The 17,949-nt window shown below is 41.1% G+C and overlaps 1 protein-coding gene across 2 annotated transcripts; it reads left to right on the top strand.

Moving 5' to 3' along the window:
- Positions 1-1,422: 1,422 nt before the first annotated feature.
- On the top strand, positions 1,423-16,668 carry ASAH1 (N-acylsphingosine amidohydrolase 1). Of its 2 annotated transcripts, XM_061473452.1 has the most exons (14): positions 1,423-1,559; positions 6,056-6,102; positions 6,298-6,388; positions 7,572-7,658; positions 8,601-8,679; positions 9,583-9,657; positions 10,409-10,454; positions 11,877-12,021; positions 13,131-13,185; positions 13,387-13,468; positions 14,090-14,221; positions 14,452-14,575; positions 15,137-15,193; positions 15,856-16,668. In XM_061473452.1, exons 1-14 carry the CDS (start codon positions 1,482-1,484, stop codon positions 15,943-15,945), a joined length of 1,188 nt encoding a protein of 395 aa, XP_061329436.1. In that variant the 5' UTR covers positions 1,423-1,481; the 3' UTR covers positions 15,946-16,668. The 2 variants fall into 2 exon arrangements, with proteins under 2 accessions (XP_061329436.1, XP_061329443.1); XM_061473459.1 differs by lacking the exon at positions 6,056-6,102.
- The last annotated feature ends 1,281 nt before the right edge of the window (positions 16,669-17,949 follow it).

Raw genomic sequence — 17,949 nt, 5'->3', positions numbered from 1 at the left:
TGCCCAAGGCTTTCAAATCTTAGAACACGTTTCTTTTATCCTTTCCTGTTTCTTAATTTCTGCAATGCAATGTAGCTTTTCAATCAACCAATGACTTCCTTTTCTTACCACCCCTGTTTTTTTTTTTTAAGAGTTAATTGCACAGCCAATTAAGTCATGATATGAAAGACTGTATTGCTTCTTTTATGTGTGCCTAAAAATGTGACACATCTGGGGCACTGCATGAAGCTCAAGACACAAGCTAAAACACAAGCATCCTAGGTTTTTAGTATTTATTTATGGTGCTTCCAAAAACTGTTGCTAACATATATACTCATTACCTGTTCGTTTGCTACACTAAAATTATACCTTTTTATTGTAAGCTATTTGGAGGATGCACCTTACTCTGCTGCTGGCTTGTACATGATAATACAACAAATAGATTTGCATACAGTAGTAAATAAATAATGGGCAACTGAATGCTGGGCTGCATCAAAAGCAGCATGGCCAGCAGGTCAAGGGAGGTAATTCTCCCTATTTATTCTGCTATCATGAGACCCCAGCTGCAGTGCTGCATCCAGTTCTGGGGCCCCCAGCATAAGAGGAATGTCGACTGATGGAGCATGTCCAGAGGAAGGCCATGATCAGGGGGCTGGAACACCTCTCCTACGAAGACAGGCTGGGAAAGCTGGGGTTGTTCAGGCCAGAGAAGAGGAGGCTTCGGGGAGACCTTAGAGCAGCTGCCAGTACCTAAAGGAGGCCTACTGGACATCTGGGGCAGGTAGTGACAGGACAAGAGGGAATGGCTTGAAAGAGGGGAGGTTTAGATTAGGCATTAGGAAGAAATTGTTCACTATGAGGGTGTTGAGGTGCTGGCACAGGTTGCCCAGAGAAGCTGTGGCTGCCCCATACCTGGCAGTGTTCAAGGCCAGGCTGGATGGGGCTTGGAGCACCCTGGTCTAGTGGAAGGTGTCTCTGCCTGTTGGCAGGGGTGTTGGGACTAGATGGTCTTCCAGGTCCCTTCCAACCCAAACTATTTGGTGTATGTGCTTTAGATGGGTGTATTCTCATACTATGTCATTAGACTGTCTCTCCAGTTGCCCACTTCCTGCTCTCTTGAGCAGGCAAGATGGAGAAAACTCCATCTTCCTAACAAAGGCACCTGCCTTGCACCTCTCATCACCACAAAAACCCGCCTAAAATCTCCCGAGGACGCAGAGTAATTACAGTATTTATGAAGTGACAACAAGTGCCACGGGTTTACTTTTAGCGTTACCTAAGAGACTCCATTTTAGTTCACATCTTCCCGTGCAGGACTTCTCTCTTTTGGAAGCATGACTGGAAAACACCAAGGAGGGCTGGGGCGAGGGCGGTGAAGCCTGGGGCGGCGGCGGCGGCGGCGGCGGCGGGAGGGCCGGGGCCCGCCTCCTCTGACAGGCGGGGCGGGGCCGTGTCATGCGGGCCGCAGCACCGGGAAGTGCGGAGCCGAGCCGGGAAGCAGGATGGTGGGCTGGGACTGGGCGCTGCTGTGCACCGCCGCGCTCCTTGTGGTGGCGGAGCTCGTCTGGGCGCCGGACCCGGTGAGCCTGGCGGCGGGAAGAGAGGGGGACGGCGCGGAGCGGAGGGGATAGCTCCCGGCTCTCTCCGGGGGGAGGAGGCGGCCGGGGCCGGGCGGTGTGAGGGCAGCCGGCCCCAGGCAGGAGGCCTTTAACTTCACGCGTGTGGGTTCGAGATAGAGCCTGGCTACCCTCACGGACTTTGTAACTTCTAAATGGCTCATCTGACAGCTTTGGTTGCGGTTACAAGTCGTGGCGTTTATAGGGTGTGTTTTACAAGTCCTTACTCATCCCCGCGTTCAATTTCATACACATCTGTAATGTGACTGTTGTAATATTACAGCAAAGCAGAGATATTCAGAAGGAAACTTAAGAAGGCCTTGCTAAAAGTGCATACACCTTTGAATCTGCTCAGTGTATTTGTTGTAGCTGTACCCAAGGTTAGAAGTGTGGAGCAGGTATGCTTGGGGTATCCTGGTTTGGTTTTGTTTTTATTTTAACTGAGTAGGTGAAATATTTAACTTTTGGTGGAATTGAGAGGTCAGGGGAGTGGGGAGTTACTTGGAACCTGGTGGCTTCCATCTCCCGCATGGAGATGGAACTGTTGTTGGATGGAACTGATGAAACTGCTGTTCTTGCTTCCTGATGTGTTTCGTTATTCCCAAAGCTTCAAAGCACTTTTTGATCTCTTCAGTTTCCCAATCTTCTCATCCTCTGGGAAGTGGACAGGTTTTTAAATATCTCTGGATCTCAAAATGCTCTTCTGCAACCTGTTTTTAAATACAGTTTATATTAGATACTTAAATATTCTGGGAACATACTACTTCCTGTATTCTTTTGTGTTTGCTATAAGACTTTTCCTAGCAAGTTATATTAATTTCAGTAAAATGAGTGTGGGTTTTGGGAGAGGGAGAACTGCAGGAAAGGCTCTGGAGGACTGTGAAGGTCTGGGTGACCAATCTTCCCTTAGTGCCCTGACTATACAGGATTTTCGTTAACCAGGAGCATGGAAGCTAAATGCCATGAATTACATCTCGGTGGTGCAGACAGTCAGTCCGTTTAGCTTTTGGTTAGGCCCATACTCAACTTCTTGTCCGAACTGCAGATTAAGTTGGCTTGGAACCCCATTTCTTCAGCGTTGCCAGAGTGCTCTGAACTTCCTTGTTCAGAAAGGTGCAGAGCAGTGGGACTGCTGCGACAGAGTGCTGCACTGGCATCGTCCTGTAGGGGAAGAGGAGCAGGGAGAAAAATTTATTAGGCCACAGAGTTCATAGACAGAAAGATGCTGCATGTAATGGATTACTTTGCCTGAAGGAGATTGAGTGCCATGTCCTTAAACTGTAGAACCTTATTTTGTAGCTCAAAGAGGTCTTTTTGTATTTATTTTTAAAAATGAAGATGGGAAACACTGAATATTCAGGAAGGGTGCTGGAGATGGTCCACCTCAGAAGTGTTTCTGAGGGTAATAAAGAAAGTGCTGGCATTCCTCAGACTGGGGGAGTACATTCCACCTATTTCATATTAATGAAATCAGGCTAAGTTTTAAAATATTAACTTGGCAGTCATTAAGCTCTGCATTAATTTTCTGTACTAGAGTTAATAACTGTCATCACTTGATATCCTTTTCCCAGGTTGCAATTAATCTTGGCAGTTTTCTGGCTGGTTTGGTTCCTCTTCTGGTCTACCTTTTTTTTTTTTTTTCTTTTTATACAATCAGTTGTAATAGAAATCATCTGTGCTACTTCCATTTTTGTATCTTGTTTCCATCTTTCCCCATACCGTGTTGTCTTTCTCTTCCACTGTGTTCTCTTTCTTTAAGTGTTTGGTCCTGTGCTGCCACACATTCATTTTTGTATGGTTACGTGCATGCAAATTTGAAAGAAAGAAAGAAAGAGGTTTTAATCGCCACTCAAGAATAGCTGTATTCCTCCTAGGCAGTTCAGTGCATGTTTGAAAAGCAAGTCTATAGTGATGACCTCCTGATTGGAGCCAGCTTCTGCTGGCTCCTTCTGGGACACCCGCTCTGGCTTGTCATGTTGGAAACTCAAGGCGATCCTCTCATCCTGGAAGGCTGCTCCTGCTTCTCAGACAGCATTTATTGTTCCTCTACCAGTGTCAAACCTCTGCGGAGGGGAGGACCTCGCTGACCGAAGAAGTAACTCCATAGCTGTTCATTTCAGGCCAGTGACAAAGTGCCTCGTGGCTTTTCTGTTGCTGTAAGGAAGTATTTTAGGTGTCTCTTTTAATCTTTAACTTGCAGGAGAAGTTTGCAGTCAGTCTTCAGCTGATTGCAGAAGGCAATGTTTTTTTGTTCACAACCAACCAAAACATTTCTAGTTTTCTGGTTGTCTTGACATCTTTTTAAATTACTGCTTATGTGCCAGCATATAGTAGTTTACTTAAGAAACTGTTAATAATATTGGCTTTCATCGGATATCACAATCAGTGCTAGCAGTTTTGGAAGGTATATGGTTTGGTTTGGAGATTCTTGGTTTCTTTAGCTTGCTTTATAAATAGACAGGTGAGAAGTCTAAAATCACTGACATGTAAAGAGGGAACATTTTCTCTGTATCTTTCCCATAACTCGTCCTTTAGCTGTTACTTTACCCACCTTTTTTGTGGCTTAGGTTGCAAAGGGCTCAGAAGATAAAAATAGCTACAAATACAAGATTAAAATCTCAGGAGTGACGTAACATTTGGCACGTGGAACACTGCTGAAAATCCTTTGAAATCAGTTTGCATGGTTGCTACTGTTTCCTCTGCATACACGTGGGCTATACAGACAGATCAACTGAACTTTCATCCACTGCAGATAATTTTTTGTTACAGGCTTTGTCTCTCAAGAAGCATGTTCTGACAGCAGGTATCTCGTGAAGGTCTAGATCTGTGCATCCGTTGCACTAGTATGTGTATGTAATGTCACTTTTTCTGATTGATTTTAGTATTGCAGGATGGAAAATTTCAGAAGACTGTTGCATTAGTACTGTTAAGCTTTTGCTTGGCTTTGCACAAAGACTGACTTTTGTTGCCTAATTAGTCATCTGATATCCACCCCCTATACTCCTTGTTTTGAAACTTCCTCATTTTGAAAATTAAATGGCCTCTTCTGTTTGACCTTTTGTTCCAGCTATGCAAAGGCTATAACTGCACCGCGGTGAGATCTAGGAAACACACATAGCTGCCGGTCCTATACCTTCGTCTTGTATGTAGGAGAACCAAAATTCATCCCATACTTTTTCTCAGCAGCTGGAAACAATACAAAAAGAGGACACACGATAGCACACAGAAACCAGTCCCACTTTCAAATTCCTGTTTCCACTTGTAACAAATTATGCCAGTGTTTAAAGCTTGTGACATTGTGTAAGGCATTGTGTTTTCAAGATTAATGCATTAAAAACAGATAATGTGATGAGCCCAAAGAGAACATGGACATTAGTTAGCTTTTTTGTCCAGATAGATACATAGCTACTAAACATCTTGTGTCAGTTTTTAATGGAGCCAGAGTGCATTATAAGGACACATTAGTAATATAATTAGTAAAGCCAAATAAATATTGGAAATCAAAGTGTGTGTGAGGAGTGGTGGAATGATCGCTAAATATTTTTATTTCTGTTCTGTCTCCCAGACACTTGTGTCTTGGAAGGTTTTGTATGGAGTCCTGGAATAGCGTGTGTACCTTTCCTTTTTCCTAGTGGGACATACTGTGCTCTTAGTTGCTTACTGATCTGTTCTGATAGCTTGGGGACCAAGTCTGGTCTGTTCTCGACTGGCTTGAAGCACAAGTGTGGCTAGTAGGCATTCACTTGTATTTCACTGGGTAAAACATGTAGATATAATTGTAGCATGTATATGCATATATTTACATATGTATGTGCATGCTTTATGTGATTGACGGGAAAACACCCTTGCATTCACTTTGAGAATGCCTAAATACAGTCCTCAAACTTTCATTTGTAAGTAAGTGTTCTCACAGGAATGAAGGTAACTAGTTTTTAGTTATATTCCTGAAATGTGCCTCTCATAATATTTAGCAGCAGTTCAGCATCACTTTCCCACACTAAATAAGAAGTCATGCCATGTAGCTCATTGCACAGAGTAATTTGCCTAGAGTTCATCGTGCTTTCTCTGCTGCAGCTGCACAATGCAGCTTAATGCTGAGCATAGTTATGAATGATGCTATAAAATGTGATTATGAACAAACTGGTCAGTGCTGAGATTTAAGGTTTCTGAACTTGTCTATAGAATATGCTTATTCAACTCTTTGTTCAATCCCACGGGGTAAAAATGTGTCTGTATATTTATGGCAAACTTGTGCTTGCCTTGGACTAAGCTGTTGTTTGTCCCCTACCTCTTGTGTTCTCCTCTGCACCCTTTCCAAAGTCCCAAGACTCTCTTTATTATCAACTCATCAGGAACTGAATTTGTTGATTAGTCCTAGAGGTTTAATTCAAATTTAAGGCTGATAGAGTAATAGTGTTTTAACTAAGAAGCTGAATTGTAATGGTTTGCTGTCTTTACAGTATGGAGAAGAATGCAGGACTAAAACATACCCTCCTTCAGGGCCAACGTAAGTAATCCGTTTCAACTTGGCTAACAAATGGCAGAATAGTAGTGATTTGCAAGTCTGAACAGTTTTGGGGTTTTTTAGTAACTTGTTCCTTTGCATCTGTAAAAAATGCTAGTTACAGGTGGGAAGCACCTATTTTGTCAAATGTTTTTTCAAAGCCTTCTTCAAATTTAAACTTTGGTACTTATCTTTCAGGTTCAAAGGGAACATACCCACGTATGTCATAAATCTTGATTTACCTCCCAGCAAAAGATGGGATAACTTGATGCGCGACAAAAAGACAGAGGTATGAAATTCAGAGCTTGCTTTGAAGCTTAGGAGGTATAAAACTAGCTCATAGCCTGTACTTTGAAAAAAGGTTTGGAAAGGAATACCTGTGCTAAAGTTCTCTGAAAGGGATAACATTTCTACTTGACTTTTTTATTATGACTCTAGACTAAAATAATTGCTTGAGTAAAACTTCATTCTGTTCAGCTCTTGAGCTTGTAGCATCCAGCAAGTAGGGGCACTGATGTTTGGGATGTAGAGAAATAGAAACTGATGCAGGATAAAGCAGGCTTTCATTTATCAAAGTCCTTTACTCATGAAGCAGTACAGAATAAAGAGGAGAGGAGTACACAAAAGGGACAGCCACAGCAAAATGAAAGGAAACAGAGGCAGCATCCCTTCTCTGCACATCCCTGCTTCTCTCAAAACACTGCAGGAGATGCTGAAGTGAATTTCCTGCGCTTTTCAGGGGTGCTGCTTCCATCACTGGTGCTTACAGAGCAGAAATCATTTTTAAAATACTCAAAACTATTTCAGACTATTTAGAGCAGCTTCTTCTGAAGGTTGCTGGAAATTCAAACCAGTAATGTTTAATTTCCCCAAAAAGGCCAGGGATTTTTGCTGTATCCCTGCTAACTTTGACCTTTCAGCTCTGAAGGCCAGACAAATTCTACTTACACTATAGTATTTATTCGAAGTGTTGGAAGCTTCAGGTTTACCTTGAATTCTAACAGGTTCTCTCTCTCATGTACTTAGTTAGATCACATGGAGTGGAACTCTGTGGCAATTCACATGTTGCAGATGGAAAGCATGTACTTCTATAAGAAATTTATTGAGTCTTTTTGGCTTCAAGAACATCAGTGCTTAAGTGAAGAGCTTTTAATTAACATTTTTAAAGACAGAAGAGTGCAGCATATTAAAACGTGATCAAAGGAGCAGAAGACAAGGATGGCTTTTCCTTGTAATTCTTTTTCTCTGGTAGAAGTACACGTCAGAGGTAGTCGAGAAAGCTATTTGAATAAAGGTTGAAGAATGACTCTTTAATGAGGAGTTAGGGGTGGTTTTCTCAGCAGGAACACAACATTTAGCACTTGCCTTGAATACGTATTTTTCACCAAAATGATTTTTTGAAGGAGTTCTGTTAATATTGTAGCAATCCTAATGCTCCAGATGTACTCAGTAAAAGCTCTTGTTCTTTTTAGCTGAAGACTGTGGTCCAGAATATTAAAGATATAGCAAATACCTTCTTCCCCAGTGGCAAAGTTGTTGACATAGTGGATAAGAAAATAGTAAGTATTTTCAGCTTAAGAACTTTATTACTGTATGCTCGACTACCAGAATTGGAGTGCGCCGCTAAATCTGGCAGTTAAGAACTTCATGAGTGATAATTCTTCCAGAACAAAAATGCTGTTTCAAAGAGTTACTCTGAAATTTTTCCTTCTTCCTACTCTGAGCTACTCTGAAACCATCAAACCTAAAATGCACACATCTCTTCCTCCTCTGAATTTTTCTAAGATCTTTTCAAGTTTGGATCAGTCATGACAGACATATGCTACTTATGAAACCAGGACATTGCTGCAGCAAAACACTTCATTGGAATTCTCTTGGCTATGTTCAACTCCTTTTAAACAGTAGAATAAAATCGGGTTTTGAAAACTGTCATAAATATCTGAGTAGAGAGACAACTGACCAGGTCTCACCTTACAAAATAATTTGGTTCTGATTAAAATAGGCTTGGGCATGGAATCAGAACGGGGGAACACAGTGTAGCACTAGAGACAGCATAAGGTAAGATTTGTCCCCCATCTTTATTTACAGCAGCCTTAGGTCATACTGGCCGTGCTTCATTTGTATCCCTGTGTACCAGAGTAGGGTTGACGTAAATGTAGCATCTACAGTAGTAGTGACACTGTGTGAAAGGTAGGGATTCCCAAAAAGTCAAGCTGAGTTCTGGTTGAGCTTTTAGCATGTAAGAGTCTTGCACTCTGTTCTGGCTGCTGCTGCTAACGATAATAAAGATACTGTGCTAATCTCTGTTGTTCACACATCAGTATTTTGATAAGTAATAGTTTTTGCTTTCCCCAAGTACTTGTCATCCTCAAGTTTTACAAGCTGCAGAGGAATTCAGTACTCTGTATTTGCAAGAAGGGTGTACTCCTGGGGAGAGATTTGTTTTAAGTAACGGAATAGTATTGATTTACACAAGTAATGTACAAAACTTTTCCTTTCAGGTTCACCTGACAGCCACACTTCCTTATCCTTTCAATGAAGAACTTACAGGGATTGCAAATTCATCTGGGATTCCTTTGGGTAATAGTTTCCAGCACTCTGTTAACATTGTGAAAAGCCAGACTCATTTAAGATTAGTATGTGTACAACCTGCCCTATAGTTATAGTCATCTGTGAGTATAACAAATAAATTATTAATGAAGTAGATAAAGCAATAAATTGCATGTCAAACTAAATGAAACCAGAAACAGTATTTTGGAGGAGAATGGCAAGAAATCACATACGCCTTTCATCAGGCTGGAAATTCTCTGTAGAGCTGTAGCTTCTCGCTTCTGAGTTTTGGGAAATGGAGCGAGTTTCAGTTCCTGTGCACCAGAATTTGAGGGAAATGCTTCATTCTCGTTGGTTTCCCATTCAGCTGTGTGGCTACTGTTGACATACCAAGAAGGCAAGGCTTAGTTTCATGCTGTGCTTTCTTTCACTTTGCTACATCCTCCTGCCTTCCTTCCACACTTTGTGAAAAAGAATGCCATTCCAGTGAGAAATAGACATTGAATTCTTCCAGAATTGTGACAAAGAAGATCCCTAGACCTGCTTCCACTGCTTCACCCATACAGGAGCAGCATACCTGGTGCTAATCAGCAGCTCTTCTATGCAAGAGTGGTATATAGAGTACATTTCTTCTTTAAAGTGAATTTTATAGCTTGTTTTGAAGTTTCCAGAGGAGGAAATAGCAATTACTGTCAGTTTTCTGTATGGTAAAGCAGAAGACCAAAGGATTCTGATCCTTCTGTTTGCCTTTCAGAAAGCTCTTGATTTTGGTGAAACAATCATTTCAGTGCTCAAATGAGATTTAAACAGAAATTCTTTAGAGAAATACCATAGAATGTTGAACTTTGCAGTATATTTTTTTCTTACCTTTTTTTTTTTCTCTGTTCATGGCAAAAGTTTCAGACTATTGAACTTTGTTTCTTTTTGTTCTAGGGGAAATTGTTATTTTTAACATCTTTTATGAAATTTTTACTGTATGTACATCAATAGTGGCGGAAGATAAAACAGGTAATGCAACCCAGAATTTACATAAGAATCTTTTATGTAGGAGAGGGTCCAGGTCAATTAACATAAACGTAGTCCTTCTCAACTGCAGGCAAGAAGGTCTGATAGAAGAGACTAAAAGCAATGATAATAAAAAGGTATTCCTGAGAAGAGAGCAAGAGATCACAGTTGTCTGAGGTTAAAAAAAAGGAAAAAGTACCTTCAAAGATTACAGTAGCTGGCATTTGTTTTTCTAGGGGAAAGAAACACCAGCCAGACATCTGATACTTTCTCAGTGCTATGAGGGGTTCTAGTGCAATCTGTTTCGCATCTAGTTCCTAGTTATTGCTCATGAAAATGGATAGCCTGTTCTAAGAAAAAAAAGACTTCTTCTGTTACTCAGTTCTGCTGCCCTTGTCTGTACCTGTTCCAGCTCAGGAAATGTCTATGGGGTTCTCAGAGGGCTTACGAACATCTCACTTTGAGAGGAAGCTCAAGGTAATAGCATTGCATTAAGATAATGTGGAAAGCATCTCAGGCTGAGAGGGACAACAGTTTACAAGATTACTGGATTTCAATTATGGCAAAACACTTCGTTAATCCAACCCCTCCCCCCCCCCCCATTTACTGGGCTTATGAAAAGGGCAACTAGACAATGGTATTTTCCTTGCTTACTTTCCCAGGTATTTTTCCTGCTTATTTCCTGATTTTTCTAAGCTGAAATTTATGTCTCTTTCTTTATAAAATAGTGTTTAATCTTTTTATTGCCATACAGGGAAGCTGTACCATGCCAGAAACTTGGATTTTGGGCTTTTTCTTGGGTAAGTAACCACACTTCCCATTATTTGTGTTTGTTTATTTTTAAACCCAAAGGGAAAGCTGAACTTGAAATTTCTACACACATTCTATGAGTCTAAATGATGAATTGGATGTTCGAACTGTGACAAGTAGTTCTGGATTGCAGGTTGTGAAAAAAGGGCAGTTCTGCTGATCTTATGTCAAATTACTGCAAGTGTGTCAAGAATGACTTTGTAAAACAGTTGTGTTCCGTGATACTTAGTGTTTTCTCAGCTTCAATTAAAACTGTTACTAACCAAAGAAAGGTCCATGTGACCGTATCTCCGAGGCATGGTTTGTTCTTTAAATGGTGGGACAGAAGCACCAACTGTAGTGTACACAGAGAAATGTGGATTGGATTGAAGCTTGGTTTTGTGGTTGCTTTTTTTTCACCCAAATTCTTCCCCTAGTTACTGTACTGTGCTCAACTGGCACTTCCCATCATTCATGACTTTGACTCAGAAGCCAGTGCTTTGTACTCCACCAATCTAACATTATCATTCATTTGGATATAAATTCTAGTTTGGTGCCCAGCACTGGATTCTTTTCTAATTTTCATTTCATACCTTGTGATCATGTAGTTCTATTATCCCAGTTTATTGTGTAATGTCACACATCCAGATGGCTCTCATTGCCCAGATGGAATTTTAATGTCCATCTTCTTTAAGATTCTTACCTGCCTATCAAAAATTCTTAACGTTGTCAGCTGTGACTCCACCTATTCCTTGGTTTGGCTTGTGTTGAAATTCTCACACTAGTCAGAAATACTGGGAACATGCTCCCTGAGAATTAAAGCAACTTCCAAAGTTGCTCCCAGAACCTGATTGCTTCCATAGAATTTAATGGTCTGCTAAGTGCACTTTAGCACCCTGTTGCTTACAAACTGTTCTGGCTTAATTTACAAACTAGACTAGGGCTTCCCTTAGGGTAGAGCAAATCCAATAGTATGTGGTTTGTTTTCTCCCTTTGAAAAGTCAGGATTTGAGGGAACCAGATCATTCTGCTGCAGAACAAGCTGTACATGCTTTCAGAATACAGTAGGTGTGATGTCACAGGTAGTACATGTAGCAGTCTCCTTTTGCCAGCAGGAATAGAAGAAAGTTATGTGTGTCAAAGCAAACCAGCTGTATCGGTTGTGCTGTTTAATACCGAGTAGTGCATATGCTCTTGGTTCAAACAAAACTGGGTTCTTTTCACCGACTGCTTTTGTATTTAGACTTCCTAATTGTGTGTTGCTCGTGCTGCTACCGTAACTGCTGAGCAGTGGTGTTGGCTGACATGAGTAAGATTAGAGGACAGGCATCACACAGGACAGGTATCACACACAGGAAATCTGTGTGCTGTGAAGGGAAGTTTTAAAAGCTGCTGAGGGAAGGAGGTTTCAAATGCTGTACTGTCTTCTGCAGGTGGGATGTTAAAAATAACTCCTGGACTTTAACTCGGGAACTGAAGCCCATAGTGGTGAACTTGGACTTCCAGAGAAACAACAAAACAGTATTCAAATCTACAAATTTTGCAGGATACATAGGCATGGTGTCTGGAGTCAAACCAGTAAGTAAGGGGAGGGAGGGTTGTCAGTTTGTTAATAACACTTCGGGCTTCCTTTTAAGATGTAGATTTGCCTGCTTTCACTCTCTGCCTTGGGATGGTTTTTAATAAATGATATCCTAATTGTTCTGGTACACTGTATAGCTGTTTGAAGAAAGGTAAAAAACCCTAATGCCAGACGTTGAATTCTGACTACAAACAGAAGTGAACACAAAGAGCTCAAGTGGTTGGAGTTTCTTGCTAGCAAAGGGATACTGCTGTGATCCCAGAGGTGAAATGGCATAGCTGTGCTATTTTAATTCCTTCTCTAATCCTTGGAAAAGGAGTCCTACATTGCAAGGTTTTTTTATTATTTCTTTTTTTAATAGGCACCTGAAATTTGGGGGTTATCTTAAGTCCTTATAAAACAGCAGTGGAGAATATGCCGAGGTCTCCAGCTTACCACAACTCCTTTCCTGCATGCTCTGGCTTTTATCCTCTATAGCAGGTGGCCCTTTTTGTAGCAGAGCATTTCTGGCATAAATCCCTGCATTGTATCCATTTATTTTTTTTACTGGTCGAATAAACTGGGAGCAGTCCATTCTGAAAATAATCCAGTGTAGATGAATTCCACTTTCCTTCAAAAGAAACTAGTTGGACTGGGATTTGAGTTTGCATTGCATGTTGAACTGCATACAGCTGCATGCCCATGTGAACAGCAATAACATATTAGGGTGTACTTAACACTGGGACTGAAATATCTACCTTCAAACTGAGGCAATATTCAGAGGTTTGGGAAGAAGGTAATATACAGCAGGGGAAGGAAAACTGGTAATCCGGTGATGCAGCAAGGACCAAGAGAAAAATGTCCACAGGCTTGACCTGCTTAGCATATAAGCATGGTTTGCTGGGTTGCTGTGCCCAGGTTGGAAGACTATGAATTACCATTTCACTTCCTCAAGCAGCGGTAAATTAGGTTCTTCTCTGCATGGGCTTAATCTTGCAGCCCAAAGGGGAAAAGTCTAGCGAACAAGAAGCTCAACTGGTATGTGAACTGCGATGCTGCCCCTTGTTTATTACTGACATCAGTGGGGTGGTGATGAATGGATGTTGACTTGTTTAATGCTTTTCAGGACTTGTTCACTCTGACAATGAATGAGCGTTTCAGTCTTGATGGTGGTTATGTTGGTGAGTAATGCTTATTCCTTTCACTATTTCTGTACAAGTTCTTCAGACCTTGGGCATACCGGTTAGCTTAATAAACAGGCACACAAATGGTGAAAAGATTCCAGATGAATAAGATAAAACACTGTTCACTTTAGAGGCTGTGAGAGTTAGAATAGCATGTGTGAACCTTCTCAAATTATTGTAACCAGTGCTGTTTTGCAGGAATCTTCGAATGGTTTCTTGGTAGAAGAGATGGTATGTGGATGGGCTTTCTTACAAGAGCAATACTAGAGAATGCTACAAGGTATTTCCCCCACCCACTCGCACTCAATATTCTGCTGCTTTAATCTCCTTTGCTTTCAACTGGCATGAACACTGTAGATGTATCTAATGATCTTATCACTTGGTATCTAATGATACAGATACCTTCCTAGAAGCCTTAAGATTAAATAGTTCTGGTTTTGCTGTTAGCCTGTAGGAGGGAGAAGCATCACACATGATCCCTTAGAACTCCTCAAATTGTTTTCTCTGATATATTTGTTCCAATGAAGCTATTGGCATCTGAGTGTGTAATGGCAGCATTCTGCATCAAAACACATCTGAAAGGTTTTTTTAGGAAGTAAACAGCAACAAAGCTCTCCCACAGTAAATGAAGTAGATGGAGTATGACACAGCATGTACATTTAAACCAGGAATAAGATGACGAAAAGCGTAGAGTACCTCCCAACAACCATACTTTAAATACAAAAGTGAGTAGAGGTGCTTTGCTTAAATGCATTTCTTCATTGTGATACAACCTCCTCATGTGCATGAAAGGGGAAGAAAGGTGCAACTACTGAACTGTTCTTGGGTCTGTGAAACTCATTTTTCTGTACTTCAACCATTTATGATGTTTAATAGTCCAACACTACTTTGTTATCTGCAGTTACCAGGATGCAAAAGACAAACTGGCAAAAACAAGACTGCTGGCTCCAGCTTACTTTATACTGGGTGGAAAAAATTCAGGAGAAGGGTGTGTGATAACTCGTTCCAGGACAGCCACTCTGGATATCTGGGAGTGAGTATGCTTGACCTGACACCTGATTTGGCTTTCCAGAAGAGGATAGGTTCCAACAATAATTGCATCCCATGTTTCTCGTGACTGCTGTTGTCCAAGAACTCACTTCAGCATTGTCGAAAAATTCCACAGGAACCCTAAAAAAAAATCTGCCTGTATGTAGTATATACTATATATGTACTTCCTGTATACTTAGAGAAGCAAAACACAAACATACACCTCTTTTCCAGCCTTGATATCCAGAAAGGTACGTGGTACGTCTTAGAAACAAACTACGATCGCTGGAAGCCTCCACTGATCTTGGATAATCGCAGAACACCTGCAATGAAATGCCTGAACCAGACAACACAAGAGGTAAACATCTTCCTAATACCTCTTCTTGCTTCTTTGAAGCTTCCAGGCTCCAGTACTGATCTGACACTGGCCAGAGCAGTCAGGGCATTTGCAAGCACAGCTCTAATAACAAAAGTGGCTAACGGTTTTGTAGCAATTTGTCTGTGCTCCTGGGTAATGAAGTACCAGCTGCTCTTCACACAAATGGGTTTTAGTTTTAGAGTTTCTCTTCATGTAGGTGGGTTTCTTGCAAGCATGTTCTGCAGCTGCATGTGCAGGAGGTTAAACAGGAGATACGTTTAGAGAGATTTTCAGTGTTTCCTGGGCTGTTTTAACACCAGTGAAATTCAAACACATGTTGTCAGGCAGCAAACATTGACACTTGGGTGTCCTGTGCTGTACTGAGATCTGGTCTGCTCAGGTTTTTGCAACCCATATTCTTCTGATCTCAAGATGCACAAGTACCATGTACTCTTAAAGCTGTATCTTACCATCTAATTGAGCAATAACGAAGTTACAGTTTTGAGCATTTACACTTACAGGTTAATATCCCTTACCATCAATGTATTATTTTCTTTTTAGAACCTCTCCTTACCAGCAATTTATGATGTTCTTTCTACAAAGCCTGTCCTCAACAAGGTAATGCTTCTGTTTCTGCAGAAGGTTTAGAGTGGGGGCAGACTTAACTACTGTATGTCTAAGGAGGAGGTCACAGTGGTACATTCAGAGTTTTTTTAGGTGAAAATGTGCATAAAAGTGAAACAAATTCCATGCTTACTTTGTGAAAGCAAAAGTGCTGTTTTCCAGAGGCCCTACACCTTTAAAACTCTGAGCAGGCTGAGCCCTTTTCTCCTAGCAGGCTCTGGTTTGAGGCAGCATTTGCACTATAAACATCTGAAGGACCCTTCTAACCTGAATTAACCTGTGGTACATGCCTTTATAAGTAGCGTGGAACAGGTTAACACACCTCATGGTTTAGGGCATACTACATGCACATTCTTCTTGCAACAGAAGATGTTTTAGTCTGAACTTGAGGTTTTGGTGTTTGGGGAGGGGGGAAGGACTAGAAGGATGGAAAGAGTTTTTGAATGATAAAGTTTAGTTACTGTATTAAGTGGAAGCAGCATTCTTGGGTGAGGACACAAGCTGTGCATACTTGCATGTTGTTGACTGAATAAGATAAATGCTCATTTTAGTTGAACAGTTCATCTAGTATCAGAGAGAGTTTTTCCACTAATTGCTGTAATGAGGCTCTGTCTTTTTCTTTCCCTTTTCTCTGCTTCCTCCCACCTGCCTGACAGCTGACTGTGTGCACAACACTGATGGAGGTGGATAATGGCCATACAGAGACTTACCTGCGGGAGTGCCCAGATCCCTGTAGCCCTTGGTAGTCCTCTACCTTTCCTATGTTGGAAGCTGCTTGTCAGAGTTGGAGGTCATCCAAGAAAAAATAATTTTGGAAAAAGGTTCCTCAAACTCCTCTCTTCAGAAATCTAATGGCTACATAGAAATGTCAATGAGCTTCTAACAGTGGGGGCCCCACTGTCACAGTGGACTTTCCTGCTTTCTGACCAGCCATTGTGCTGACAAGAAATGTATACTAATGAATGTCTGGTTTGATTTCAGCCATTTCTGACAAATGAGTTTAGCAGCTGGCTCTAGATCTCTTCAGTCTTGGCAGTGTTCTTTGTTTGGTTTGTTGTTGCTTGTGGGTTTGTTATTTTTTCTTATTTGGTTGGGGTTTTTAGACTTCCAAAGCACACAGGAGTTAAAATTGCACTTATCAAGCATGAAAAATACTGGGTATAAGAAGGCCATCTGGGAGGAATGAATAACAGAACTGTACCCTAAACACCCTAAACACATTAAGGTGAATTGCTAGTGTTCTCCAGTGTAAGGAGATTTCAGAGATAACCTGTTATAAAATAACCTACCAGGTGTCATACCTACGCACAGAAATGAGGTCTTAGGGCAATACCTAAAATGAGATCCGAGCCAAAAAAATGTCTTTTCACTAATGTAAAGATACTCTGCTGAAGCTCTTTCTTGGCCCAGTAACAATTTTTTAATACAGATTATTCTGTTGTCTCAAAAAAATAAATACTAATACAGTACATATTGTTAAGAACTACTTTATTTCACCAAGTAACAAATGCACTGATTTTGTACCTCAGTGGCAGTCACTGTGCATGTTACATAGCACATGGCAAAAAAATCTGTTCTGTCTCATACAATCTCATAACAGTGTGATTTAGATCCGGGGAAGATGCCTGTATAGTGTGATACGCAGCTTCTGGGACATTTGATTCATATAAAGCACTTAAATCAAGTCAGATAATACAGTCTGTACCATTAAGAGCATATTGTGTACTTCTGAGGTCGCACCTTAATCTGGTAGGGGGTTGTTCAGGTTTATTTGGAATTAGTTGTGTAACAGCCATAATCAAATTACTTTGTCATTTAAAAATAAGTAAGTTTACTTGCTTAATGAGCCCTGTCCCACTTTAGCATATGTGGAGCAAGGCAGTGTAGACTATTTACAGTCATTAACTAATGAGCTTTTGGTATGTCCCTTGTGCAAGACAATCCACATTTCCACACTGGAAATTGCTTTACAATTGCAAAAGCACAGCTAAATCCTGTGGATGTCTGGCCAGAGCCTGAATACCTGTGCCTGCTGTTGACTAAAATAAACAAAGCTGTTTAGAAATAAAAAGCCCAACAACTATGTCTTATGGGTCTGCCTTATAGGGAAAAAGTGTTGAATGTGATGAATTGTTTATTGATTTAACCTTCGCCTGTCAACTCTGAAAGCACTTGATTTGAAGGTTTTCTCAATCCAGACAAAAAGTTTAATTTGTTACAGATAGAGACATCTGGTTTTAACCGCAGTTTACTGCCCCCTCCTGCTTCTGCTGCCCTAGGCACTGTAATGGAAGCTAAGACCGTTTCACTGAAGAAATGTATACAACAACTTGAAACTTTGGGATTTCATTTAGCTTCTTTGTTATTTTTTTTCTCAGCAGAAAGACACAACAAAAATGGGCATGCTTCATAGAATCACACCATGGTTTGGGTTGGAAGGGACCTGAAAGTTCATCCAGTTCCAACCCCCTGCCATGTGCAGGGACACCTTCCACTAGAGCAGGTTGCTCCAAGCTCCGTCTAACCTGGCCTTGAACACTGCCAGGGATGGTGCAGCCACAGCTTCTCTGGGTACCCCGTACCAGTGTCTCACCACCCTCACAGTAAAGAGTTTCTTCCTAATGTCTAATAGTTGAGGTACCTCACAAACACTGAAGAGGTGGCCTGAGCTTTTGTTTTAAGGTTTATTTTTCCCTAGGTCAAAGGAGCAGCTGTACATATTTTCTGTTTGGAGTTTAGATAAGGGATTT

The sequence above is a fragment of the Pezoporus flaviventris genome, unplaced genomic scaffold (assembly GCF_033815535.1).
Source record: "Pezoporus flaviventris isolate CSIRO_AGI_PZ_B2104156 unplaced genomic scaffold, CSIRO_AGI_Pfla_v1 ptg000002l, whole genome shotgun sequence".
In the NCBI taxonomy this organism is placed as follows: Eukaryota; Metazoa; Chordata; class Aves; order Psittaciformes; family Psittacidae; genus Pezoporus; species Pezoporus flaviventris.
The sequence above is the reverse complement of the archived record's forward strand: the minus strand, read 5'-3'. Positions and strand labels throughout refer to the sequence as shown.

Coding starts and splice junctions, on each gene's coding strand:
- ASAH1 (XM_061473459.1), top strand. CDS start 1,435: ATGCGGGCCGCAGCACCGGGAAGTGCGGAGCCGAGCCGGGAAGCAGGA. Junction 10,455..11,876: donor GATTTTGGGCTTTTTCTTGG/GTAAGTAACCAC, acceptor TGTCTTCTGCAG/GTGGGATGTTAAAAATAACT. Junction 14,576..15,136: donor TGAACCAGACAACACAAGAG/GTAAACATCTTC, acceptor TTTTCTTTTTAG/AACCTCTCCTTACCAGCAAT.